The sequence below is a fragment of the Platichthys flesus genome, chromosome 17 (assembly GCF_949316205.1).
Source record: "Platichthys flesus chromosome 17, fPlaFle2.1, whole genome shotgun sequence".
NCBI lineage: Eukaryota > Metazoa > Chordata > Actinopteri > Pleuronectiformes > Pleuronectidae > Platichthys > Platichthys flesus.
In genome coordinates this window covers 11,003,634-11,024,793 of record NC_084961.1, presented here as the reverse complement: position 1 = coordinate 11,024,793, position 21,160 = coordinate 11,003,634, and the positions used below count along the sequence as shown (strand labels likewise).

The 21,160-nt window shown below is 42.4% G+C and overlaps 1 protein-coding gene across 3 annotated transcripts; it reads right to left on the bottom strand.

The window, feature by feature from the left end:
* Nucleotides 1-50: 50 nt before the first annotated feature.
* Nucleotides 51-20,546, bottom strand: snx13 (sorting nexin 13). Of its 3 annotated transcripts, none has more exons than XM_062409972.1 (25): nucleotides 20,408-20,546; nucleotides 11,054-11,166; nucleotides 10,845-10,947; nucleotides 10,577-10,666; nucleotides 9,478-9,599; nucleotides 9,253-9,371; nucleotides 8,918-9,022; nucleotides 8,709-8,797; nucleotides 8,361-8,444; nucleotides 8,116-8,254; nucleotides 7,915-8,003; nucleotides 7,595-7,694; nucleotides 7,067-7,260; nucleotides 6,832-6,936; nucleotides 6,487-6,657; nucleotides 6,307-6,376; nucleotides 5,590-5,768; nucleotides 5,388-5,495; nucleotides 5,193-5,303; nucleotides 4,385-4,546; nucleotides 4,203-4,274; nucleotides 3,968-4,113; nucleotides 3,454-3,522; nucleotides 3,257-3,369; nucleotides 51-2,636 (listed from the first exon to the last, which is right to left on the bottom strand). In XM_062409972.1, exons 1-25 carry the CDS (start codon nucleotides 20,417-20,419, stop codon nucleotides 2,401-2,403), a joined length of 2,901 nt encoding a protein of 966 aa, XP_062265956.1. In that variant the 5' UTR covers nucleotides 20,420-20,546; the 3' UTR covers nucleotides 51-2,400. The 3 variants fall into 3 exon arrangements, with proteins under 3 accessions (XP_062265956.1, XP_062265954.1, XP_062265955.1); XM_062409970.1 differs by lacking the exon at nucleotides 20,408-20,546 and adding an exon at nucleotides 20,050-20,322; XM_062409971.1 differs by lacking the exon at nucleotides 20,408-20,546 and adding an exon at nucleotides 20,050-20,315 and having other exon boundaries at nucleotides 5,590-5,732.
* Between the last annotated feature and the right edge of the window lie 614 nt (nucleotides 20,547-21,160).

Here is a 21,160-nt window from a genome sequence, read left to right as displayed (position 1 = left end):
GTATGTCCGAAACAAATACAGCAGCTACATAAGACACTGGAAACACTGGATCAGTTAGTCTGAGTAACCGTTTATTAGTGTTATACTGATCTGAGCACAGTTGCTCACAAGGAACAGTTTGATAAGCATAATGCAAAAAAAAAAAAAACACCCTAAAGTCATTTTCAGTTGCGTAAAATGATCATGACATTCTGATTGATTTTTTTTTTTTTCTTAGGTTAAAGAAAAATATGAAAATAGAGTTGACAGTACATTTAGGCACACTATTAACACATACTGTACACAGATATGCACAATTTTCTTTATAATAGATTCATATATAGTGGGGGTTAAAAAAGGGGGGGAAAACGACAAGCCTTCCTGTATGGAGAGGTGTGCAGAAAGTTAAAGGTGACTTCTCCTCCTCTACCGGTAAGAGAGGATCCAGTTCATGTCCTCCCTCAGCCAATTAGAGTCCACCATTGCTGCTCAGTGTAAGCGAATCACAGCAGACGAGCGAGTCCTGTCCGACGGCTGCAGCAGAACGGGGCTCCGTCCGGCCAACGGGAGAGGCCCTCGCACAGTTGCTACGGTAAGTGCTCATTAGCAGTGATTCCATTGGTCACAGGTCACGCAGCTCTCCCGTGAGTTCTGAGTGAATATTGGACAGGCAGGAAGGGGCGGTCCCTCCAGCTGTCCGTTCACGACATCTGTTCACACTTGACAGAAAGAGCTCTAATGCATAAAACGCCACCTACGAGTTAAATAGAAGCAGTTGTCTTGTGCCCGCCTCTGACCTAGCTATGTCCCGAAGAGCTAACTATCAGGCTGTGACCCGATCCCACCCCCCACCCCGATCCGTCCCCAAAAGCCTATCGAGTGGTGAGGGACGAGTGGAAAATACTCCCCTCACACCCAAAACTAACAAACCACCGACTTATAAAACAAGTCTGTAAAATGGACATTGTATTGTTACAACAACGGAATGTTAAGTTGTTGGGATAAGAAGACGTTTCTGGGGACTTCTTTTGTGTTCTTTACTTTAAAAACAATATGAATTACTTGTTCCAGTATACAATGATTCAAAATGCACATGCATTAAAGAAAAAAAATATTGCACTAAATTAAATCTTCTCTGAATAAAAGTGATTAGGGATATTTCTCCATATCTCTATGTTGATCTTCTTCTAACGTTCAGTCATGTGGAGGAGAGCTTCCTCTAGGGTGCGTCTCTCGGTCAGTTTATACTCTATGTAGGTTTAAGGCTGGTTCACTCGCTCAGACTGGCACAGTTTCTGACTGAAGAGGGTTAGATCTTCGTGCTAAACACACACATACACACACACACACACTTGCACTTAATTCTACACGAGCCAAATACAGACTGGACCGGAGAGTACATTCTTTGATAGCTAGATTCTCCGATAGCTCCAAAGTTGAGCTCCCTACAACTGTGACACACTTCAGCGCGTCTTTTGCAGCCTCAGCTTTTAGGTCAACACTTCATTCTCCTGCTCCAACACGATTATTGATATGATGCACAGCATGTTTAGAGGATCCCGTCATCAATCACAGACACACACACATAGGAACAGCGTGAGCTTTGGTCGTCACAGGTTATGACATTAGTGTTAAAGGGGATGTGGCCTTCTCTTTGAGGATCATGGGTGGAACAGATGATTTTACACTTCGGACGAGAAAAAAGGGGGAAAAAATAATGAGTCAACAGAAGCATTGAGGCTCAGGGGAAAAATGCTGACGATAAAAATAAAAATCCTCCTTTTGATTTACATTTGTTCAGTCACATTTTTAAAAACAGCGCCTCTTCAAAATCAGTGATTGACATATTTAGTTGCTGTGAAAACAAAATAAAGATTTCGCAGTTGACATGTCTACAGCAGTGAGGGTAGCTATAACGACGGCCTGCTTAATGATGGCAGACTGAGCTGGCTGAAAGACAGAAGAAACAGGAAGGTAAGGCAAGGTGTGGGTCTAAGCTATCTACTCCTGCAGTTTAAAAACAATACAGTATCTGTGGTCAGCTCTCTGGACCATGTGAAAGCAGCATCGACTGGCCCAGGATTAAGCTAGATAACTAAAAAAATCCAAAAAGGAGGGAGAAAACATGGAAGCTAAAAGAAAAGACTGCCATGTTCAGTCTCGGTGCAAATTACAGGACTTGTGTTTGCGCATGTGTGTGTGTCACAGAGCGAGAGGAGGGCAGTCTGTTGTGCATCCTTCGGTTTTCAAAGCGAGACAATCAGCTTGATCATAGGAGTGTTTTTCACCAAAGGGTGTGAGCGAAGTGGAAGGGCAGAGATCACGCACACACACCTCAAGCTTCAAGTCAAGCCCCTGCTCTCACTCTTCACTCCCAAGTCTGTGTGGGTCTAGTCGGTCCCGTTGCCTCGTCCTTTCCTGTCACCTCTTGAGAGAGGACGATTTGAGTTTCTGGCTGTATCTTTGGATGCGCGGTGAGCGGGAGTGCAGCTTGACAAAGAGTTCGGGGAATTTGTACTGGGGGAACATTGTCTCCAAGAAGCCCTCCAGGAAAACATAGACGAGCCGTCGGTTCATGGGTTGATACTGGAACATGTCGAAGACGCGCAGGATGCCCTTTCTCGTGGTGTCAGCTCCAATGATGTGCTTCAGTTCATCTGGGGCAGAAAGAGAAAGTTAGTGGTGAAAAAGAAAATAACTCTCATGGGTTAATTTTTGCCTCTTGTGTGTGGCTTTAGGACAAGCATGAAGTTTAGTAGGATTTAGTTAGACGACAGCGATATAAAGCTCCTAGCTAAAGAAAGTAAAGTGAGGATAACTGCCAATTGTTTACAAAGTGAAAGATACCATTCAGACTTTATAGTTCTACACTTCTTCTGCTTGTCCTCTGCCCTCAGGCCTGTAGATGCCAGTTAACACAGAGGCTGAGTTTTATATCAGTCTTGCATGTCTTCAATAAAAGGGCTCAGAGAGGTGGCTGAGCACTAAGATTTATCAGAGACATAGAACTGAACCAGATCGGAAATTTGTGAAACAAACAAGTCAGTCTTCAACCTGAACCCTTTTTTTTCTCTAAAAATCAGGGTGAAAACTGGTTTGATACTCTAGTTCAAGTTAGTTCTATTATTTTGTCTGCTTTGTCCTTTTCCAATATATGGCCCCCTAGGGCTAGCTAGAGTTGATGTTGTATGTACAGGAGAGGATACCTTAAAATGAGGCGCAAGTGCATGGGGGCTGGCTGATGGTAAAGTTTGTGTGTGTGTTTGTGTTTTTTCACCTGGCATGATACCCAGCAGGCTGGTCTTGGCAGCTACTCGTGTCCTCATGCGGATGCTCTTGTCCCGGCGGGGCGTTGTCTCAGCCAGTATACCGTTGGGCCAGTAGGAATCCCTGTGTGCAGACGGAGCCGACCAGTGTTAGTCCCAAGTCCTTTGACCAATCAGATTTTTTTTAAAAAAAGGGGGGAGTCATTACCTGAACTTCTTGACATAGTCAGCCACCTGCTCTGGTGAAGTCAAGTAGTCCACATGATCCACGATTTTCCTACAGTGACAAAGATTATACAGTGAATGAGTTGAAAGCTTTTTGATCTTCTGAAGATCTTAATGTGCCTTCACTTATTAAGGTCTGTGCACATATTCTGTCATCTGAGAACTTTAATTCTTGTTTTGTGGTTCGCTGATGTGGGACACTAATTAATATACAAACTGTGCATCTTAGGTATTTTTCTACACAGCATTAACATATACACTCCTCTTGATTACATTACTTTGAGTTCAAATCTACAATCAATAGAAACAAATCACTCTTAACCCAAATGTGAAAGACTGTTAACATGTTTGTGATGAGATTATTAATCATTAAAATATAGCTTGATGAGGGTAGAAAAACTCTAATAGTCAACTGAATAAACAATCCATGACAGTATTATAGATATTTTTGTGCTCGCTACCTGTGGATATATAAAATATATCCTAGTGTCACTGACCTGTTGATGGTGTCTCCATATGTCGCTCTGATGAGCTGCTGCAGCAGGTTCTTAATGTTCCTGCGCAGCCACTGATTTTTCTCCTTCAAATCAAACACTTCATCCATCAGCAGCAGCATTACCCTCAGCGGGATGTTATCGTCCACCTGGACCAGCAAGACACACATTTAACATTCGACTGAAATCACAATAAAAAGAAAAAACGTGGGAACCAAACCAAGTCCGACTGACTCACGTTGTCATCGAGCTGAGCGGAGACTCGACAGTGTTCAGGGTCGATGTCTGACTTGGGGAGGAGAGGGGGCACCTGGGAGAGCAGAGGAGAGACAGTACATGGTCAGAGGTTTGAAGAACTAACATGGAGGCTTGTGGTTTATGATATATTGTTTGAATATCGTCAGTATTTGATGGCGTTACCTTCAGTATGGACTGTTTAAGGTCCTGACCCAGTCTTTCTGACATGCGTCCCATGTTGTCAGATACCTTGGTCATCCCTTCAGCCAGGCTGTCCGGCAGGGACTTCACCGCATTGGACACGTTCCTCATTGAGCTCTTCAGAGGATTTACAAATGTGTCTATCTGACGGGCCAATGAAACAAAAAGAAGGAAATGTATTTTATTGAGACGGTTACAAACCTCGGTGAGTCACAATAATCAAATAACTGCTGAATTAAAGATGAAATTGGAAGTCGGTGCACATGTTCCGCAAAACACAGAAAATAGAAAGGAAAGCATGACCAGGGAAGAGCTAGTTACCTCCACCAAGGAGGTCATATGTTGGTTGGGTAGTTTTTTGTGAGCAGGATAATTCAAAAACTACAGAACAGATTTTAACAAAGTAAATGGAAGGATGGGACAAGAAGGAACCCATTAGATTTGGAAGCAAATGCAGTTAAGTAGGCAGATGCAGGATTTTACTTTTATGACTTTGACATTGATGTATAGGGCTTCTTTTTTTTTTTACATTTTCACCATTAAAGATCTGATGCAACATCCATACAAAACATTTAAGCTTTGATTCATGACTGAAAATACATATTTGTGCCTCTAGATTAACAACACTTAGTTGAATAATAATAATATTAATAATAATATTAAACAAATTGTGTTAACGTGTACAGAATCTATAAATCTTGCAACAAACTTTACAAAAAGTATTTGCATTTATCTTGTTATAAATAAATGAAACTGAAATGTTTATTATGGTTTAGAAAATTCAAATAACCTTTCGTGCAAAGTCTCCTTTGCCCTTGCTGTAGGCCTTGTTTTCTAGGAAGTCGTAGACATAAGGAATCAGAGTTGGGCAGGCCTTCACCATCTCTGGGTTCATCAGCAACTGGAACACACACAAAAAGATATTGATGTATACATACTCCACAAAACGACGTAGGCAAATCTTTCTAATATCTAAAAGTATTACCTGTAGGTAAGCATTGAGGTCTTTTTTTCTCTTCTCTAAGAAGTCTCTGTCCATGTTGTTGAATGTCTTTTTTCCTGGCAGCTTGAGGATCGACGTCAGGTTCTCAAACTAAAACAAAACACACAGAGACAAACAAATTCATGTTGTTGCTTCACATTTTAACACTATTAATAACTTTTATCTAACTCTCACAAACACTGACCTGTTCAATGATCCTCATATGGAAGTCGTGGAAGTCTGAATAGCGGCGGTAGGTCTTCCAGCATTCCTCGCTGCCATCCTGGTTGCGTCTGAACACAGTGATGGCGTACAGCGCGTAGGTCTTACCGTGGTCGTTGCAAACCCCTGCAGCACCCCACAAGCCCGGGAGACAAGCGTCAGCTACGCCACGTGGTAACAAATCCCATGAGGAATTGGAGTATGAGGGGGTGGATGAAAGCAGAGGAAAGAAGGGAATGGAAAGAAAAGAATGTGTAGGTGCAAAGGTGTGGGTGGGGGGAAGAAGAACAAGCAGAAGAAAGAATGCAGTGCACAGAGAGTGAAAATGTGATACAAAAAAGGAGGAAAATGTGGTAGAATGACAGGAAGGATGAGGGAGGGGGAGGAGGAAGGAAAAAGAAAGAACAGAAAAACAGTGAAGGTGACAGAATGAAAGAAATAAAAAAGAACACTGGAACAGGATGAAAGTGACACAGCAGACACATGCAGCTGAACGGAGCTGGGAGGTGAAAGGTTGAACATGCAGGGTGGAGCTGGTGCGGACAGACTAACAGGTATACATGAAACACTCCTCATACACAAGCTGGAAGAATCAAATCCTACGTTTTCTTCACAACGCTACATCGACAGACACTCAAACACAATGTTCATTAAAATGAGTGTATTTAGACTGTGTGTGTCTGTGTGTGTGTCTCTGTACCTGTGTCGGAGATGAAGGCATGAAGTTGCATAGATTCATCATGGCAGGAGTTGGACAAGTCGTCCAAAGACTAAAATCACAAGGAACAAGTACACCATAAACAACCATAGGATGAACTACAAAAACAATGTCACATCAGGGTTTTTCTGAGCCCTGAAACAGGAGTGGAAGGCAACATACTAGGTTTATGCTTCCTGTGGGAGAGCCGTTGAAAGACTCTCCATCGCCGTCGTCAGATCCCCGGTAACTTGGTTCTTTCAACATATCCAGCTCTGCGAGCATGCGGACGTACAGAGGACTCTGCTTGAAGGAGGGGTAGTAGCGCTCATCACGTAGCATCATGTCATACACCTGTGGTAAAACACAGCACGTGTGAAACTGGCGGAACATTAAATAAAGAACAGGATATATAGAAGACAGAAGAAAAATGTGTATCACTGCTTAAATCAATGAAAATATTGATTGTCACCATTGGTCATAAAATTCAGTCTAACAGAAAAATCTCTGTTGAAAACATTCTAGTACCTGTCTCTGGATTTCGTCAAATATCTCCGGAGTGGGATCTTCTTTCTGCAGCTTCTCCCCAAGTTTTGTTACCGACTCCTCTTCCACCTGCACTCTGGGAGACGCCTGTTATAGAAGAATGAATAGTACACGTGTGTCAGTAGATCATTTCTTACAATACGGAAAGAGCGAGGTGAAATATATGTGTCACCTATCGAGGATTGTTTTGGAATAGTATTGAATAGGAGCCTCCTACCTTTTCAGAGAGGTATTGTTCGAAGACACCGAGTGCAGCGGCCTTCAGAAGTCCTTTGGTGGCGCTGGGCTGCTTCTTGCCATCTTTCTGCCAGCCCAGCATGGCCTCCAGTTGCTGCTGTGCCGTCACCCTGTAGCCCTCCACAGTGAGCCAGAAAAACAGCTCGGCCTGCGCCCCCGCTACCTGCATGAAGTCTGCATCAACACACACATTATTACATTACATTTCATTTAGCTGACACTTTTATCTAAAGTGACTTACAATAAGTGCATTCAACCATGAGGGTGCAAACCCAGAACAACAAGAATCACACGCACACATACAGTTATTCCTGAAGGTGTCTAAGGTTAGAAGGTTACATAAATACTTATTGAATTATTGTGCCACTTCAATGACTTAATGTAACTTTGGCTTTGTCAACTTCTTTCAATTTTGGAAATTTGAGAATTCTAAACAGCTCCGTAAATGTCAAAATGAAAAGAGCCACAAGTTTGAGGCTCCAGGAGTGTTTGGCATTTGCAGAATTACCCATGAAGAACTGCAGGGCTATGTTGTGGACGAGGATGTGATCCAGGGGGATAACACACAGCTTGCCGAAGTTGGCTGCCAGCTTCAAGGCGTCCACCTCCTACACAACCAGACACAGGAAAGGTAAGTCTGAAAACTGTGTGTGAAAACTAAATGACCATGAGCAAATGCAGCGGATTCTTGTGCAGACAATATTTAACCATCATACTAATAAATAGATAAGCAGCTATCAAAACTGAATGCACTAAAATGAAGTAAGGTACATTTTGTATTGGATCCTCCAGTGTGAGAACTATGAAAACTGCATTGTTGTTTCTCACCTTGCCCGACTGCAGCCTCTGGATCCTGGTCTCACACACCTTCTTCACAAACAGAAGACTGTTAATCTGGTTTTTGATCACATTGATGTCTAAGGGACAAAGAAACAATAAAGGGGATGAAAGCAGGGCATTTTCAGAAGTCCTCTTGGCCTTACATGGCCAAATACTTTCATACGAGTGTGTGTGAGTGCGAGCGCCCACCATCTCCAGCAGTGTCCAGGGAGCGGAGATACTGCAGCTCTTCCACCACCTTGTCCTTGACAGCCTCCAGCTCAGGAGGTTTGTCTGTCAACTTCAGTATGTTCATGAAGGCTTCATAGTTACAACTGGAGTCCCGAATCTACACAAGCAGAAACACACAAACAGTAACTATTGATTGCTCTCTTTTATGACAAAAACAGCCAATATTAGCCGACACATAGAATGTATATCCAGTCAAATCTCACCATCCAGATGACAAACTGGTTGATGTAGTCCGGGTCGCTCAGCTGGTTGATCAGAGGAAGCAGCACACCACGAGCCAACACCTCCTAAAAAACCACCACAGTGACATTCCAGTTACAAACACGAAGACCAGTTGTCTGTTATGGAAATGGGGCTAATTAAGAAGCCTGTTGTTGAACCTAACACTCAGAGAGGCTTGTGGCCAAACTGGCAGCACTTGCTGGGGACTCAACGCAGACTTGCTCTGGGATGATTGTGTGATTTCTTCATTCAAACCAGTGAATGTTGTGATCGTTTATTCTTTAAGTAAGCGTGAGATTTAATGTGTATATCCTTTTAAGTGTACTCACCCTTAGGAAGTATCGCATGTTCTTGTTGTGGAAATCTCCAGGAGGTAGTAACAGATACAGAAGCAGCTCACACAAGTCCCGAAGGAACCCTGACACACACACCGCTTGTGATTAGGTTTACGATAACGATACAATGAGACGGAAACACATTTGTGCTCCGCGCAATGGTGTCAAATGTAAAACAAGAATGAATAAAGATGTGCGTTTACCTTCTTCGTCTTTGATTGAAGTGCACACTACGTCTCGGCAAATCTTCCTCTCCATCTCCACCTCGGCTTCAAAGAACGAGTCCACCAGCTCCTCCGTTATGTCTCCTGTTCAGACATAACTCGTCATTGTCATCATCTCTGCGCAACTCTAGGAAACTGTGTGTCTGCACCACAGCTCTAATCAAATCTTATTGTGTAGTCCATCAAAAGAACACAAAACTCTGGTTACAAAATACGCAATCAAAGTCAGTGTTCAGGAAAATTCAGGAGACATGCCGAGTAAACTAATGATTAGTGAGGGATCAGAGAGAGCAATCATGAATGTGTGTGCGTACTCTGCTTGTCCTCTCTGTCAGCGAGGCGATCCTGGGCTTTTCTGAAGACACGTAAATGGGTGGCAAAGTCGTCCACCAGGCGAGTTGTAAAGTAAGGCTGCCAGTCCACCTCTTTGGACCTTGATGCACAAACGCACACACATAAAGTAAAGTAAATACAGGCAGATTTGGTGTAAAACCTTGGATATCGAAGCAGATATGGTTCAGAATGTGCTCGTCTTGTACCGTGTGGAGAACTGGACGAGTGCGTTCTGCAGAGTTTGTCTGATCTCCAATATAAAGGATTCATCTTCGCTTAGAGTGTAGTACCAGTACTGGATGTAGTCTCTCAGAGCGAACTGGATCACCTGCGGAGGAGAAACGTCTGCTATGTTAAATAAAGTGGGTTCTTCCCTGATTCATATTACATCTTCCCCCAAGTTTAATGATGATCCGTCCAGTAGTTTTTGCTTATTGCTGCTTACAAACAGACAAACCAACAAAAAATGGACAGGGTTGAAATTCCTCCTTGGCAGAGGTTATGACTGTCAGTATCTGTTGCGGATGTATGAGCTGCCGAGGGACAAAGGATTTGGTCACAGAATGTGTCTTTTTTTCGTAGAGAATGACACAGTTTTGCATGGTGTCATGTTAAGATGGAAAGATCTCAAGGTTCACGTGCTGCTGAAATGATTAGTAAGCATTCCTAGGGAGGAATGGAGAACAGAGACACCATAGTAGAGAATCATCTGACTGTCTTAAACAGCTGAGTCTGCACTTACCTCTGCAAGCCATGTGGCTTTTATGAGGACAATGTGCTTAAAGCTTGGTTCCTACTGTCAGTCTTGTAACCACACTGACCAGAGGACAAAAGCCATTCACTTTGATTCCGTGTTGACCAGCAACCAGACCCTCATTTACAATATCTTTTTACCCCAGCCAAGGTGGCCATGGTTTCAGAACTTGTTGCAAAGAAGGTACGGGGGCCAAGAAAGAACACATTACATTTCGGGTGGATCTAGACAAAAGCTCAGATCCATGAATCTTTTTATCACTTTCTGAAACATTGTGAGAATGGGCTTTTAAAAAGATTTCCCTGATTCTCCAGGGAATAATTCGGGGATCTGAGTGTGTGAAATTTGTTGCAGCTTGATTGAATTTAAGGGGACTGACTGTTGGCAGAGGAATGCGATCTGAGTGCCATACTAGTTGCAATTGTGTTAATCGGAGTACATCCCCAGCAGACAGCATTTCAAAACAGAAATAAATGCTTTAATTTACCTTCAATCCTGTAGTGTTAAATGTACAGGAAGTCAAAATCATATACACACACATACACACACACCTGTTGTAGTGGTTCATCTATAAAACTGGAGCCAGTCAATCTCCGGTCAATCCTTATAGGCTTAATTTCTAGCTTCATCTCATCCAATGTCTGAAAAAGAAGTACACCATGAAAAGAGAGATGAGGTGAAATGTGAGTTATCATATCAGCAAAAGCCTGATCTGCATGTAAATCGGCAAGGTGACATCAACAAAGAAAACAAATACCGGGTAATGAATTGGTGCATGTAGGGTACATCACAACCTGTGTTCATTTAAGATCCTTTTACCTTCACTATACCAATCTGTGTGGGCGGCAAGTAAGAGTGCTCGCATTTCTCCAGGTGTTTCTCTGAGTTGATCTTTCCATAGAGCAGAGTGACCGCAAAGCCCCTGGAAAACAAGTGAGAGCAAGTTTAAACTGATCTTTCAGGCTCCTGTACAGAGTGTTGTGGTTATAAATAGACACCAAGTGCGGCTTAGACAACTCAATACTCACCCTCCAACAAAGCAGAAGATATAAAAGGCCAGGTAAAATATGGCAAAGGGTCCAAAGGTGACAAGGAACAGCACGACTCCAAGACCCCCCCATCCCCAGATGGATAGACTGGCCTGAAACACACATAAATCCAAAACACAGGATGAATACTCCAATATGTCTAATCATCATTTTCCTGTCTACTCTCTGACGAAGGAATTCAAATTGTATATTGCTGATCTAAGAAGGTATTTTAGTTTGCAGCCCTGTTTCAAACTAAACGACATTATTCATGTTTTTAAGGAACTAATCAAGCGTTTTTTTACATTATTACCTAAGCAAACCAGTCATTTCTGCTGGCAGGTTTCAGATTGGTTGCGTTGTATGTTGTCAAAAAGAAACCAATATGACAACATAATGCAGAGAGAAATGCTCAAGGTAATTTGAAATATTGTGATCACATCGTGTCCAGCAGAGCGCGCTCTGAATCCATTATTTGCAAACTCAGCACATGAAGCAGGCTCAGCTGAGCAGTCGATGAAAAAATTAAATAAAAAAATAAAAAATTATTTAAAAAGACACACACTGTTGTATGCTGTATTGTCAGAGAGTGTCAAATGAAGACTGGGAGTGTGTGAGTGTGTGAGTGTGGGTGTGTGTGAGTCACATCCTATGGTTTTCCTGCCATTGTCACTGCAGGAAACCAAACTCGCATGTTTCCAAATTACTAACTCTAGTTCTTCCATTTTCAGCCCCATTCTGTGACACTGCTGCAGATGCAGTTGGTGAAATGACACAATACCAAACAACTTAATTGAAATACACCAGTCAAAGAAAACAAGTTTACTGACAGAGTAGAGCTACCTTCACTATATAAGTATAGCACTGGCACAAACGACAGAGCTAATACCCACTCAGTCCAGCTCAGTGCAGGCTGAAGGTTTAAACTGGAAGTGACCTCTATCATGACTGTTGTTGATGCTTTCATATCACAGAGGATAAGAGTTCACTGTTTTCAATTTCTCCTAATGACATGGAAAGCAGGTTACTCTCTCAGAGATGGCTGGGTGCTAATTAAATACTGTCTCCCTGTTCAATACGTCAACCTCCGGCTTAAATCACCGTCGTCAAAAAGGACAAGTCTACATATATCCAGGAACCTCCCCTATACATATTGTATAGGTTCTTGGACATAAGAAGCCCCCTATGGTGCTGCAGGATAAGTAGGTACACAGAATCACGCACACACATATACGTTTAATGTTTATATGTACCCAAGTTCGACTGCCTGCAGCCGGATCTGTCTGCCATTTCATACCAAAACTCTTTCTCCCCACATTTCCGATCTGTCTTAGTTGTCTCCATCGAATACAAAACAAAAATACCAGAAAAAAAGTTTTGTTGTAAGGTTGGATGGAAAATTAGTTACTATGGGCTGATTGTTATTGGAGGCCCCTTTTACACTCCTAAATCTTGATATAAGTATCAGCCCTATTGGGCCGGCCACAGTTGATATGAATAGGTGTGTGCGTGAACAAGCTGTGGGTTGTTACATGAGGAATGAGTCTCCAAATACCTATCTGTCCCAACAGGTACAAGCCGGACCAATGAAACCAGGCCTTAAAGTGTCATGTGCTAATGTGAATAATGTGGTTGTATACATAACTGTGGTGGTGTGTGAAAACTGTCAGAGTCACACATTGTATCTCTCTCACACTTCAGCCGTGGAGCCGTCAGAGTGGTGTCGCTGACAGACTCAATGATTATCAGCAGCAATGATCTTCTGCTGCCCTACATTCATACCCAAGTTCCTCAGCACCTCCGCTGATTGAGCCAGACAGGGACAGACAGAGCTTCCTCAGGACACTGACACATTGTTTTCTCTGCCACTGCCAACTATGGACAACTGGATGACACACATTAACTGGCTGTCAAGTGTGTCGGAAGCATGGGATGGCCAGATCACTCTATACAGTATAGCATGACCACAGCACACAGGCAGCCTGTTGAGAATCAGTGATGAAGAGATCACTATTTTGGTTATTTGTGAAGCAGATTTAGTTCCACCTGTGGCTCTACAAACATACGAATCCTAACTTTACTTACTCTTACAAATATTCACTGAACAGTTTGTTGCATGAGGGCACTGCAGATGACAAGCAATTGTAATCACTAATTTGATCATTCAATGTGCGATCAAATACAGTAACTAAGTTTCAATAAACTCATAACAAATTTAGCTCAACTTCAATTTGAAATATCTCGTGAAAATCTGTGAGGCAACACTGAACGACTGCCAATGCGCACGTGCGTTCCTTATGACCACCAAGTCCCGATGAAGTTGTCATTTGTTTCCGCTCTCAACATAGGTCATAAAATATTAAGATATCACCTATCAGCTCCAAGAACATGAGTGGTAGAGATCCCAGAAAGGTTCCAGTTCAGTTTAGAGCAGCATGTGACATCGGTCATCGCCACACACAACTGATTACATGGCAAAGCTGACACTGATGACTGTCAGTGGGATCGACCGACCTCGACTGTATTTACTCACAGGAAGCCCACAGCCAATTAGACAGGCTGAGATCCGGCCGAGACAAGACCGCAGTTTCCCACACAATGAGAGTGTATTTGTGACAGTGGCCGACCTGGCGTAAGTTTCTTAAAATAATCAATATTGAATTAACAAGTAAGACCATATATAAGCTGATCCACTGCAAATATTTGAACTGCCAAATACTTTGTGACAAACAAATCAGTGGCTTCATGTTGTTGTTGCTCCACTTGAACCAAGTCTCATGTATTATATTAGTTGTGGAGCCTGACCAATATAGATTTTTTGGGCAGATGCCGATTTTAAGGATTACAAAATTGTATAATACCGATATATTGGCGGATGTATGTAAATAACCATGAACTTTATATCTGCCTTTGGTGTTTCCTTATTACAAATGTATTGCCTATTCAGACATTAAATTTATTTTACAATTTGAGTCCTTTGGTTTAATATAAACACCACTATCGCTTGATGACTTGACAGCTTTCTCTTCTCATGCTAAACTGCTCCTCTAATGACACTGTTACATGAAAATGTAACATGGCTGAGAACAGGCCACCCAGAAGAAATCTAGCTACGTTAATCAAATTCCTCCCCTATCTTATAGCGTTGAAGAAAGACAGTAAGGCTGGGGCCATAAGCTGAGAGTAACCAAAGTCTTTAGTGTGTTCGTAAACACGTGTCGCGGCTTCAGAATGTGTCCCAACTGGCTCGACTACCCTCTTTCTCATGTCACAACTGGTTGAGATGATGTCAATGATAGCAGGGTTGTGATTACTGGAGCATAATAGGGATGGTCAAACTACCATTACAGTTGAGCTATGAGTAGCAGAGAGACAACGGTTACTATTCATAGGAAGTGTACACCCTACCACAATCATTCACACATACACATAATTCATCTATAAAAATAGTGTCCTAACACTTTTAACGCCTGGGCCAAACCGGCTGAGGCGTGGTTCTGCTGCATGTCACAGCTACTTTCTGAGGTTTCTGGTTTGACTACTGTATAACTTGTCAAAAGGTTGTCCTGTGTACATAAATAAATGCCAGTACCATACAATATGAAGCCGTGCATCTTCCGCTCCTGCATATATTTGAATATATTGGAAAAAATCATTTTTAAAACAAATGAATGGATTCTGTCAACAGAAACGCAGGAGTGCCACTATTTTGAACAGGTAGGCTACAAGAAATATTGCATATATATTTATATATATATATCTGAGAGAGATAAGCTTTGCTACTAATCTATTCTGCTGACCTCAAATCTTTAAAAAACTCTTCTGTGGCTGTAAGACAACTACAACACAGACTTCAGCCACAATGTTGTTTTCCTATGCAAAAAAAAACAAATCATACTCCAGGTACTGACTTTCATGCAAACTGTTTAGCTAGCACCTACACAGGAATCAAAGAGAGGGCATTTCTAATGTTGGCCGTGTTATGAAGATTTCAGTGGAAAATACTTGCTAAAACCTCTCTGTGTGACAGCATAGACCTTAGTCAGCTGAATCTAAAAGCATTGTGCCAGATACATCAGTCAGAGATGACTATATTATTTTGACATTTTGAATTAATTCTAGCCTTATTCAGTGCTTGTATGCTGGATTTGTGCAAGTCAACTGCAAACTGGGATTCTTCCAAGTGTTTTTGTAAATAAAGGCTGAAGGAGATACATTTTCCACACTCTGGTTATGTAAACAAACTTAAAAGTGTAAGGTGACAAATAACATAATGAAATCTGTCTGAGTCCATAGTAGTCAATTCCCTTTATCAGTATCTGGATGTAGTTTAGGTAGGTCAGGTCTGACGTCAATGGTGCCAGTGAGCAGCAGCCGCAGCGCATGTGGAGGCTATCAGTATGGCTTTGTGTTGAGATGGTGAGGCTGTGGAGCCTCCACATGATAACAGACACTCTTGAGTCATTACAGCTTACACAGGGTTTTAAACATGAACCATCTGTTCCAGTGATTAACACCAAAGCCGGACGGACACACATCTCAACATCTAGGCAAATGCTTACGCAACCCACAATGAATAGACACATAGAAAACGGAAACGCAAGAAGTGATACAGTCCTCAAACTAAATGTGAGCACACGCAGACACACAAAAGTAAGTATTGATCTAAAGAAGGCTTGGGTGGCATGCAGGCTTGACACCACGTCTTAAAATAAAGTCTTAGCATATATGATCAATGAAAGATGTGTACATCATTAAAGAGCAGTATTTTTGGAGGCAGACTGCATTTTCACAGTGGCACGCCTTTATGACGTGCTTTCTGCTGCTGGATGTCCTTGACTCCAGGCACATTCAGACGTGCACAAACAACTTCATATCGGTGTTTATTATTTCCCAGATTTCCAGGAACAACTTAAAAACTGCTCAAGGGCAGATATTTCTATATTTTGCAACCCATGCACTCAAGTCCACAAACGCTGAGATGCAACCATGATCAGTGTGGTCACTGGGCGAGAGGTTAACTCAGCCCATTAAAGCGCTCCTGTGGGAGATCCACGGTTAATGCCTGAGAGAGGGAGAGAAAGTAAGAGGGGCTGACTAATCATGCCGGCCTAATCCACTAGAATTAATATGATACAAAGAGCTGCCACATTAACCTTGAGAGGAAATCTCTAGAATGACTGGGGAATACAAACTGAAATGTGCAATTAAAAGATATATGCCAACCTGGTAAAACTGCAACAGATGGTTACTTTCTAGTTTTATCATTCGTTTCTAAATGAGGTAGGTTTATCATAGTAGTGTATTATCATCCAAATCTATGTTAACAGACATTTTTCCCTTCAGCTACATCCACTCTACTATATCTTATGTATATGATATGTTAACGCTATCCACACTTCTCTGTTAGCATGGATGAGATGATTACTGTTAGAGAGCTAAAACGCTTTGAAAGACAGAGATTAGTTTTAGCTTTAAAACGGTGTCTTAAAAACGAAACCCATTAGTATGGATTTAGTATTTAAGAAAGTATGCAAAGTTTAGCTGTCCTGGCCTGGTTAGTCTCTCTGCATCAAAATAACTGTCAATCAGCTAAGAGCTCCATTTGTGCAAATGTTGTGTTTCACTCTTTGTGTTAGAGTATCACTTTGGTATACCTTGTATAACCCAAATGTTATGGGACAAGAGTTTGGGTCTGACAACAACACTCTCTCTGAACCCAATCAAGCTAAGAGAAAACTTACCAAGCCCAAAAAGATTTTCAAAATGTTTGTCTGAACCGGGCTGACGGGTCTTGATGGGCTGGGGTTAGGTTTCAAAACTCAATACTGAACCAGTCCCCTTGGAGAGTGGGGCTTTCCATATTGTTCCATACCCCTTGTTTCGTTAAGGAAAACCAACAAAGGGTTATATTTGTTTGATGAACAGAGTCGGTGAGGCTGAGGGATGGATTAAGATAGAGGTGGGGCTAGTTTATATTTCATAAATCCACACATACTAAATGTGGCAACATTTTACGGCCATAAACTGAAAATAAATGTATTTTAAAGAACAGACAATACGCCTGGGGCTGTGGTTCTTTTAACAGCAGAGAAATAAATCACATTCAATTGTTACTGACGACTTTGCCCTGCTGTGTGCTCATATATGCTGGTTGGCTGGAATCCTACTTGCCAGCATGTCTAACCTACCCTGTCATTTGAAGGCGGCCAGCCTCCTGACACATTTCTGACAGCCGACACTGACAACACAACAGTGAGTGGAGCAGACACTGGGGAAATCAACCTGCTCTTAATTTCCAAACCTGTGCTGTGCAGTACCTACTAACAAGCCCTTAGCTACCGTATAGTGAAGGAACAAGTCCTACAGCAGCAGAGCGAACAGACAAGGCCTCAGTGATCAGATCTTCAACCAACTCATGATGAACCAAGGACCTCTCACCTGATAAAAACACAACCTGAGGGGATTAGGTAAACTGAACTTCCTCTGTAATCACAGTAAAACATCTGGTGTTTGACAAGCAGAGAACTGCAGCACCTTCCAAAGATTTAAGAATATAACAAGTGGAGTATTCAAGTATATGGACACGCACAGCACTATCATTTGTTTACAGGAGGTGGAGACAAAAATGTCACAGTGAAAATGGAAACATTTATGATCAGCACATTGACCAGATTGTAATCTTTGGACCTGCTACACTTTGCGATGCAATTTAGACGACCTGTGGACAGCTGTAACTAGACACGACTGCACAACAAGTTCAATGTGTAAATGTGAGTATATAAACAATTGATGTGATACTGAAGGGCTACTTCAAGAATAAAATGATATCACAATCTTTCTAAACTCTGATCTTTCTTCACAATCTAAAATGTGTTGTTGAGAATGGTAAGACTTGAAGTGTTTCTGTTTTGGGCCCTCAGATGAATGTATGTATTGTTTTTTTTTATCTATTTCTCCATCCAGTCTTGAATGGATTGCTTTCTTCAGCTGTAGTCCAACAGTGTTAACTTCCATGTTACCCTGGGGAGGATGAAGTCAGCAACATACCACAGCTGAGACGAGTCTCCTCCCCAGCTATCTCTTTTCATTGTCTAGTGAGAAGTGGATCCAGGAGGGCGTATATGGAGGTTTATATTATTCACCAAAGATCCTAGCCAACCCATCAGAATCACACGCCCTGCAAAATCCCACCAACTGGAACACACAACCAAGCAAGACATGCTCCAACTGGGAATCCAACCCCAGTAGCACCAAATTAATTAATTCATTTAAGTTTAGCAGCCGACGTAGTTTAAGACCAAATGACATAAACTTTTACATGAAAGCAAGCAAAATCCTACCTTAGGTGTTGACACAGTTCTAGTTCTAATGCCAAATGTGAGTTGCATTCTGTATCTTAACATGATCTAATTTATTGAAGATTTATCTGGATTAGAGACACAGGTCTGAACAAGGCTAAATTCATGAAAGATGTCCTCATGACCGGTGGCACACCTCTTGAAAGCTGTCACTTCTATTGACAGAAGGAAGGAGGGAGAGGTGGACAAGATGTCAAGCAGGCCTGAGGTGACAACCTGCTGGCCTAACATGTTCAACGAGCTTTGATTACGACACCTTAAAGAGATTTAGTCAGGGGTGAAAGGCACAGGGATAACTTTGCGTGGCCATGGTTGAACACACAATGCACCCACACCTCCCTACAACCAACCAACCCTGGTTGGAAAAGTGTATTCATAAATGTATGGAGGTATGCCATTCACTCTCATCAGTAATCACAACCAGACAGAAAAAAACGTTCATACCAATGTCTACAGCTAAGCCTCGCCATCCAAGCGAATGAGTAAAAAATACACAAGCAACAGTTGAGCTACAAATTACTTTGCAAATAGGCTTTTAAAATCAAATAAACTACAGATACAAAAACATGTAGGAAGCAAACAACTAAACGAAACTCGTCTAGTCTCAACCGTTGAGACAAATTCTAGGAGGGGACGCATACAGAGATTAGGCTTTCTATGAGCTGAGAGGCAACAGCATTCCTGTGTATGAGCTTGGTTGATGATGAAGACAATAGTGTTGACTGAAAGGCCCCTCTATACAGAGTTTCTACATCTGTGCTCACCTTGGATCGTATATCGATAATAGCAATGACACTGTATAACTGAATCGCAAGACTAACACAACAATCATTCACTTCAGACTAAACGTTAGCCGTGAACAAGATTTTACAAAGACCCACTGCAGTTTAACACCTGACTGCGCTTCAAGCAGACATAACTAGTCCCTGTCAGACAAAAATAATAGTGCAGTGGCGGCTGAAGCCTCATTACAGAGGCTAAACCTGTACTTAGACAGCTGGAGAGACGCCTGGTTGAGGGAAGGTCACCTGTGGCTCAGGTGAGGTGGAAACTATAGCGAGAAAAGTGTCCGCGCCAACTACACCCACGGGATCTGTGAGTTGCAATACGTGTCAGCAGATGACCAGGGTATGTTGAAAGTCAGGGCCCCAATGTGTGCATTGAGAAATGCATCACGTGAGAGCGGTGGCATAAAAACTACAATGTCATGGCAAGTCACACGAGCGACAACAGAGCCAAAGCTAATCTGTTGAACCATGGACGAGCTATAGTGGCTTAAATACTACTACTATTATCAGACAGGCCTGTGTAGGGCAAGTTGTTAGTGTCTGACAGGAGAAGACACTCGTCTCACTCGGTTTGACAGCCTGGCTACCCGCTGGTTGTGTGTTAGTGTGTATAAACGTCTCCCTGAAGTTACAGTAAAATGAGCAGGAGATGTGACAAAACACCGAATATTAGCCGACACTGCTCAGCATGCGTGTCGCCGATGGGAAATTTGAGCTAACTGTGGAGAAATCAGTGGAGTAGCAAGTAAACCCACAACCGTGCCAGCACCAAACAGATCACTTCCATTCGCCTTCAGCATGAGGTGTTCGCTTCAGTAGCCGTGCATTGAGCTAACGCCCTGCTCACCTGTGTTTGTTGTGATGTAGAAATTCGTTCTCGAGGGTCGTTACTCATAATCTAAACGCATACTACCGACACTGCCTGTGTCGAGCTAATTCCAGCACGGTGTTGACAGTGCGCACATCCTTAGATCATCGTATTAACTAAGCGTTAGCCGTGTAATCCCGGGGCTGGCCGCCGTTTATAGCAGGCGGGCAGCGCGGCCACGTCCCGTCCTCTCCCCGGCTGACAAGCTGAGTGTTTACCTGCGGGGTTAGCGCTACACGCCGCTAGCCGCTACAAGCTAACTAGCCGCGTCAGCCCACCGCTCGAAAACAAACTACTTGCGGGGACACACGCGTCTGTTTCGCCGGCGCTGGCTTACCTCTGCGAGCATCGTCTAAAAGGCTGTTAGTGCGCAGGCTGCGGCTAACCCCACCACATTGTAACATGCGAGGAGGAGGTGGTTTTGTCGGGTTAAAAGCGCTCGTATTTCCAATCTCCGTACTCTTCCCGGAGCGTCGCCATGTTTGCCAGGTTTACGTCTCGGGAGCCCCCTTTCGGGACGTCGCAGTGTGATTGGCTGAGCCGTGATGACGCAGAAACACACCCGTGACTGATTGACAGACACGTGCAGTGAGAGTGATCATCTACAATTAAATTATAATATAATTTAATATAATATAATATAATATCCCACCAATTACTGGCAAACATAATGTATATTTATCTAAAGGAAATGTGAATACTGAAGTTATTTTTTATTTATTTTTTAACAGTACATGTTGAAATGCCGAAATAATGGCATCAACTTGCTGCCATCAATAACAACATCTTTAAATATATTTTGGGTTGTATACCCTTTACATAAAAAAAAGATGAATAATCTTTAGAAAGTCATTTTGAGGATGAGTGAATGATCTCAATACTTCTTTATATGCTTTAATAACAAGTAGCTCCTTGATATTGGTCACACAGGTGAAAGGAAGTGCCTTATTAAGAGTCAGAGCAGGAGAGAATAGAGAGCAGTGGGATCACATGGTTGACCAGTGGCTATCTGCAAACCTGTTGATAATGCATTATGCATTGGCCCAGTAGCACCTTCATTAACCTGAGCTGAACCTTACAGTGCCTGGCA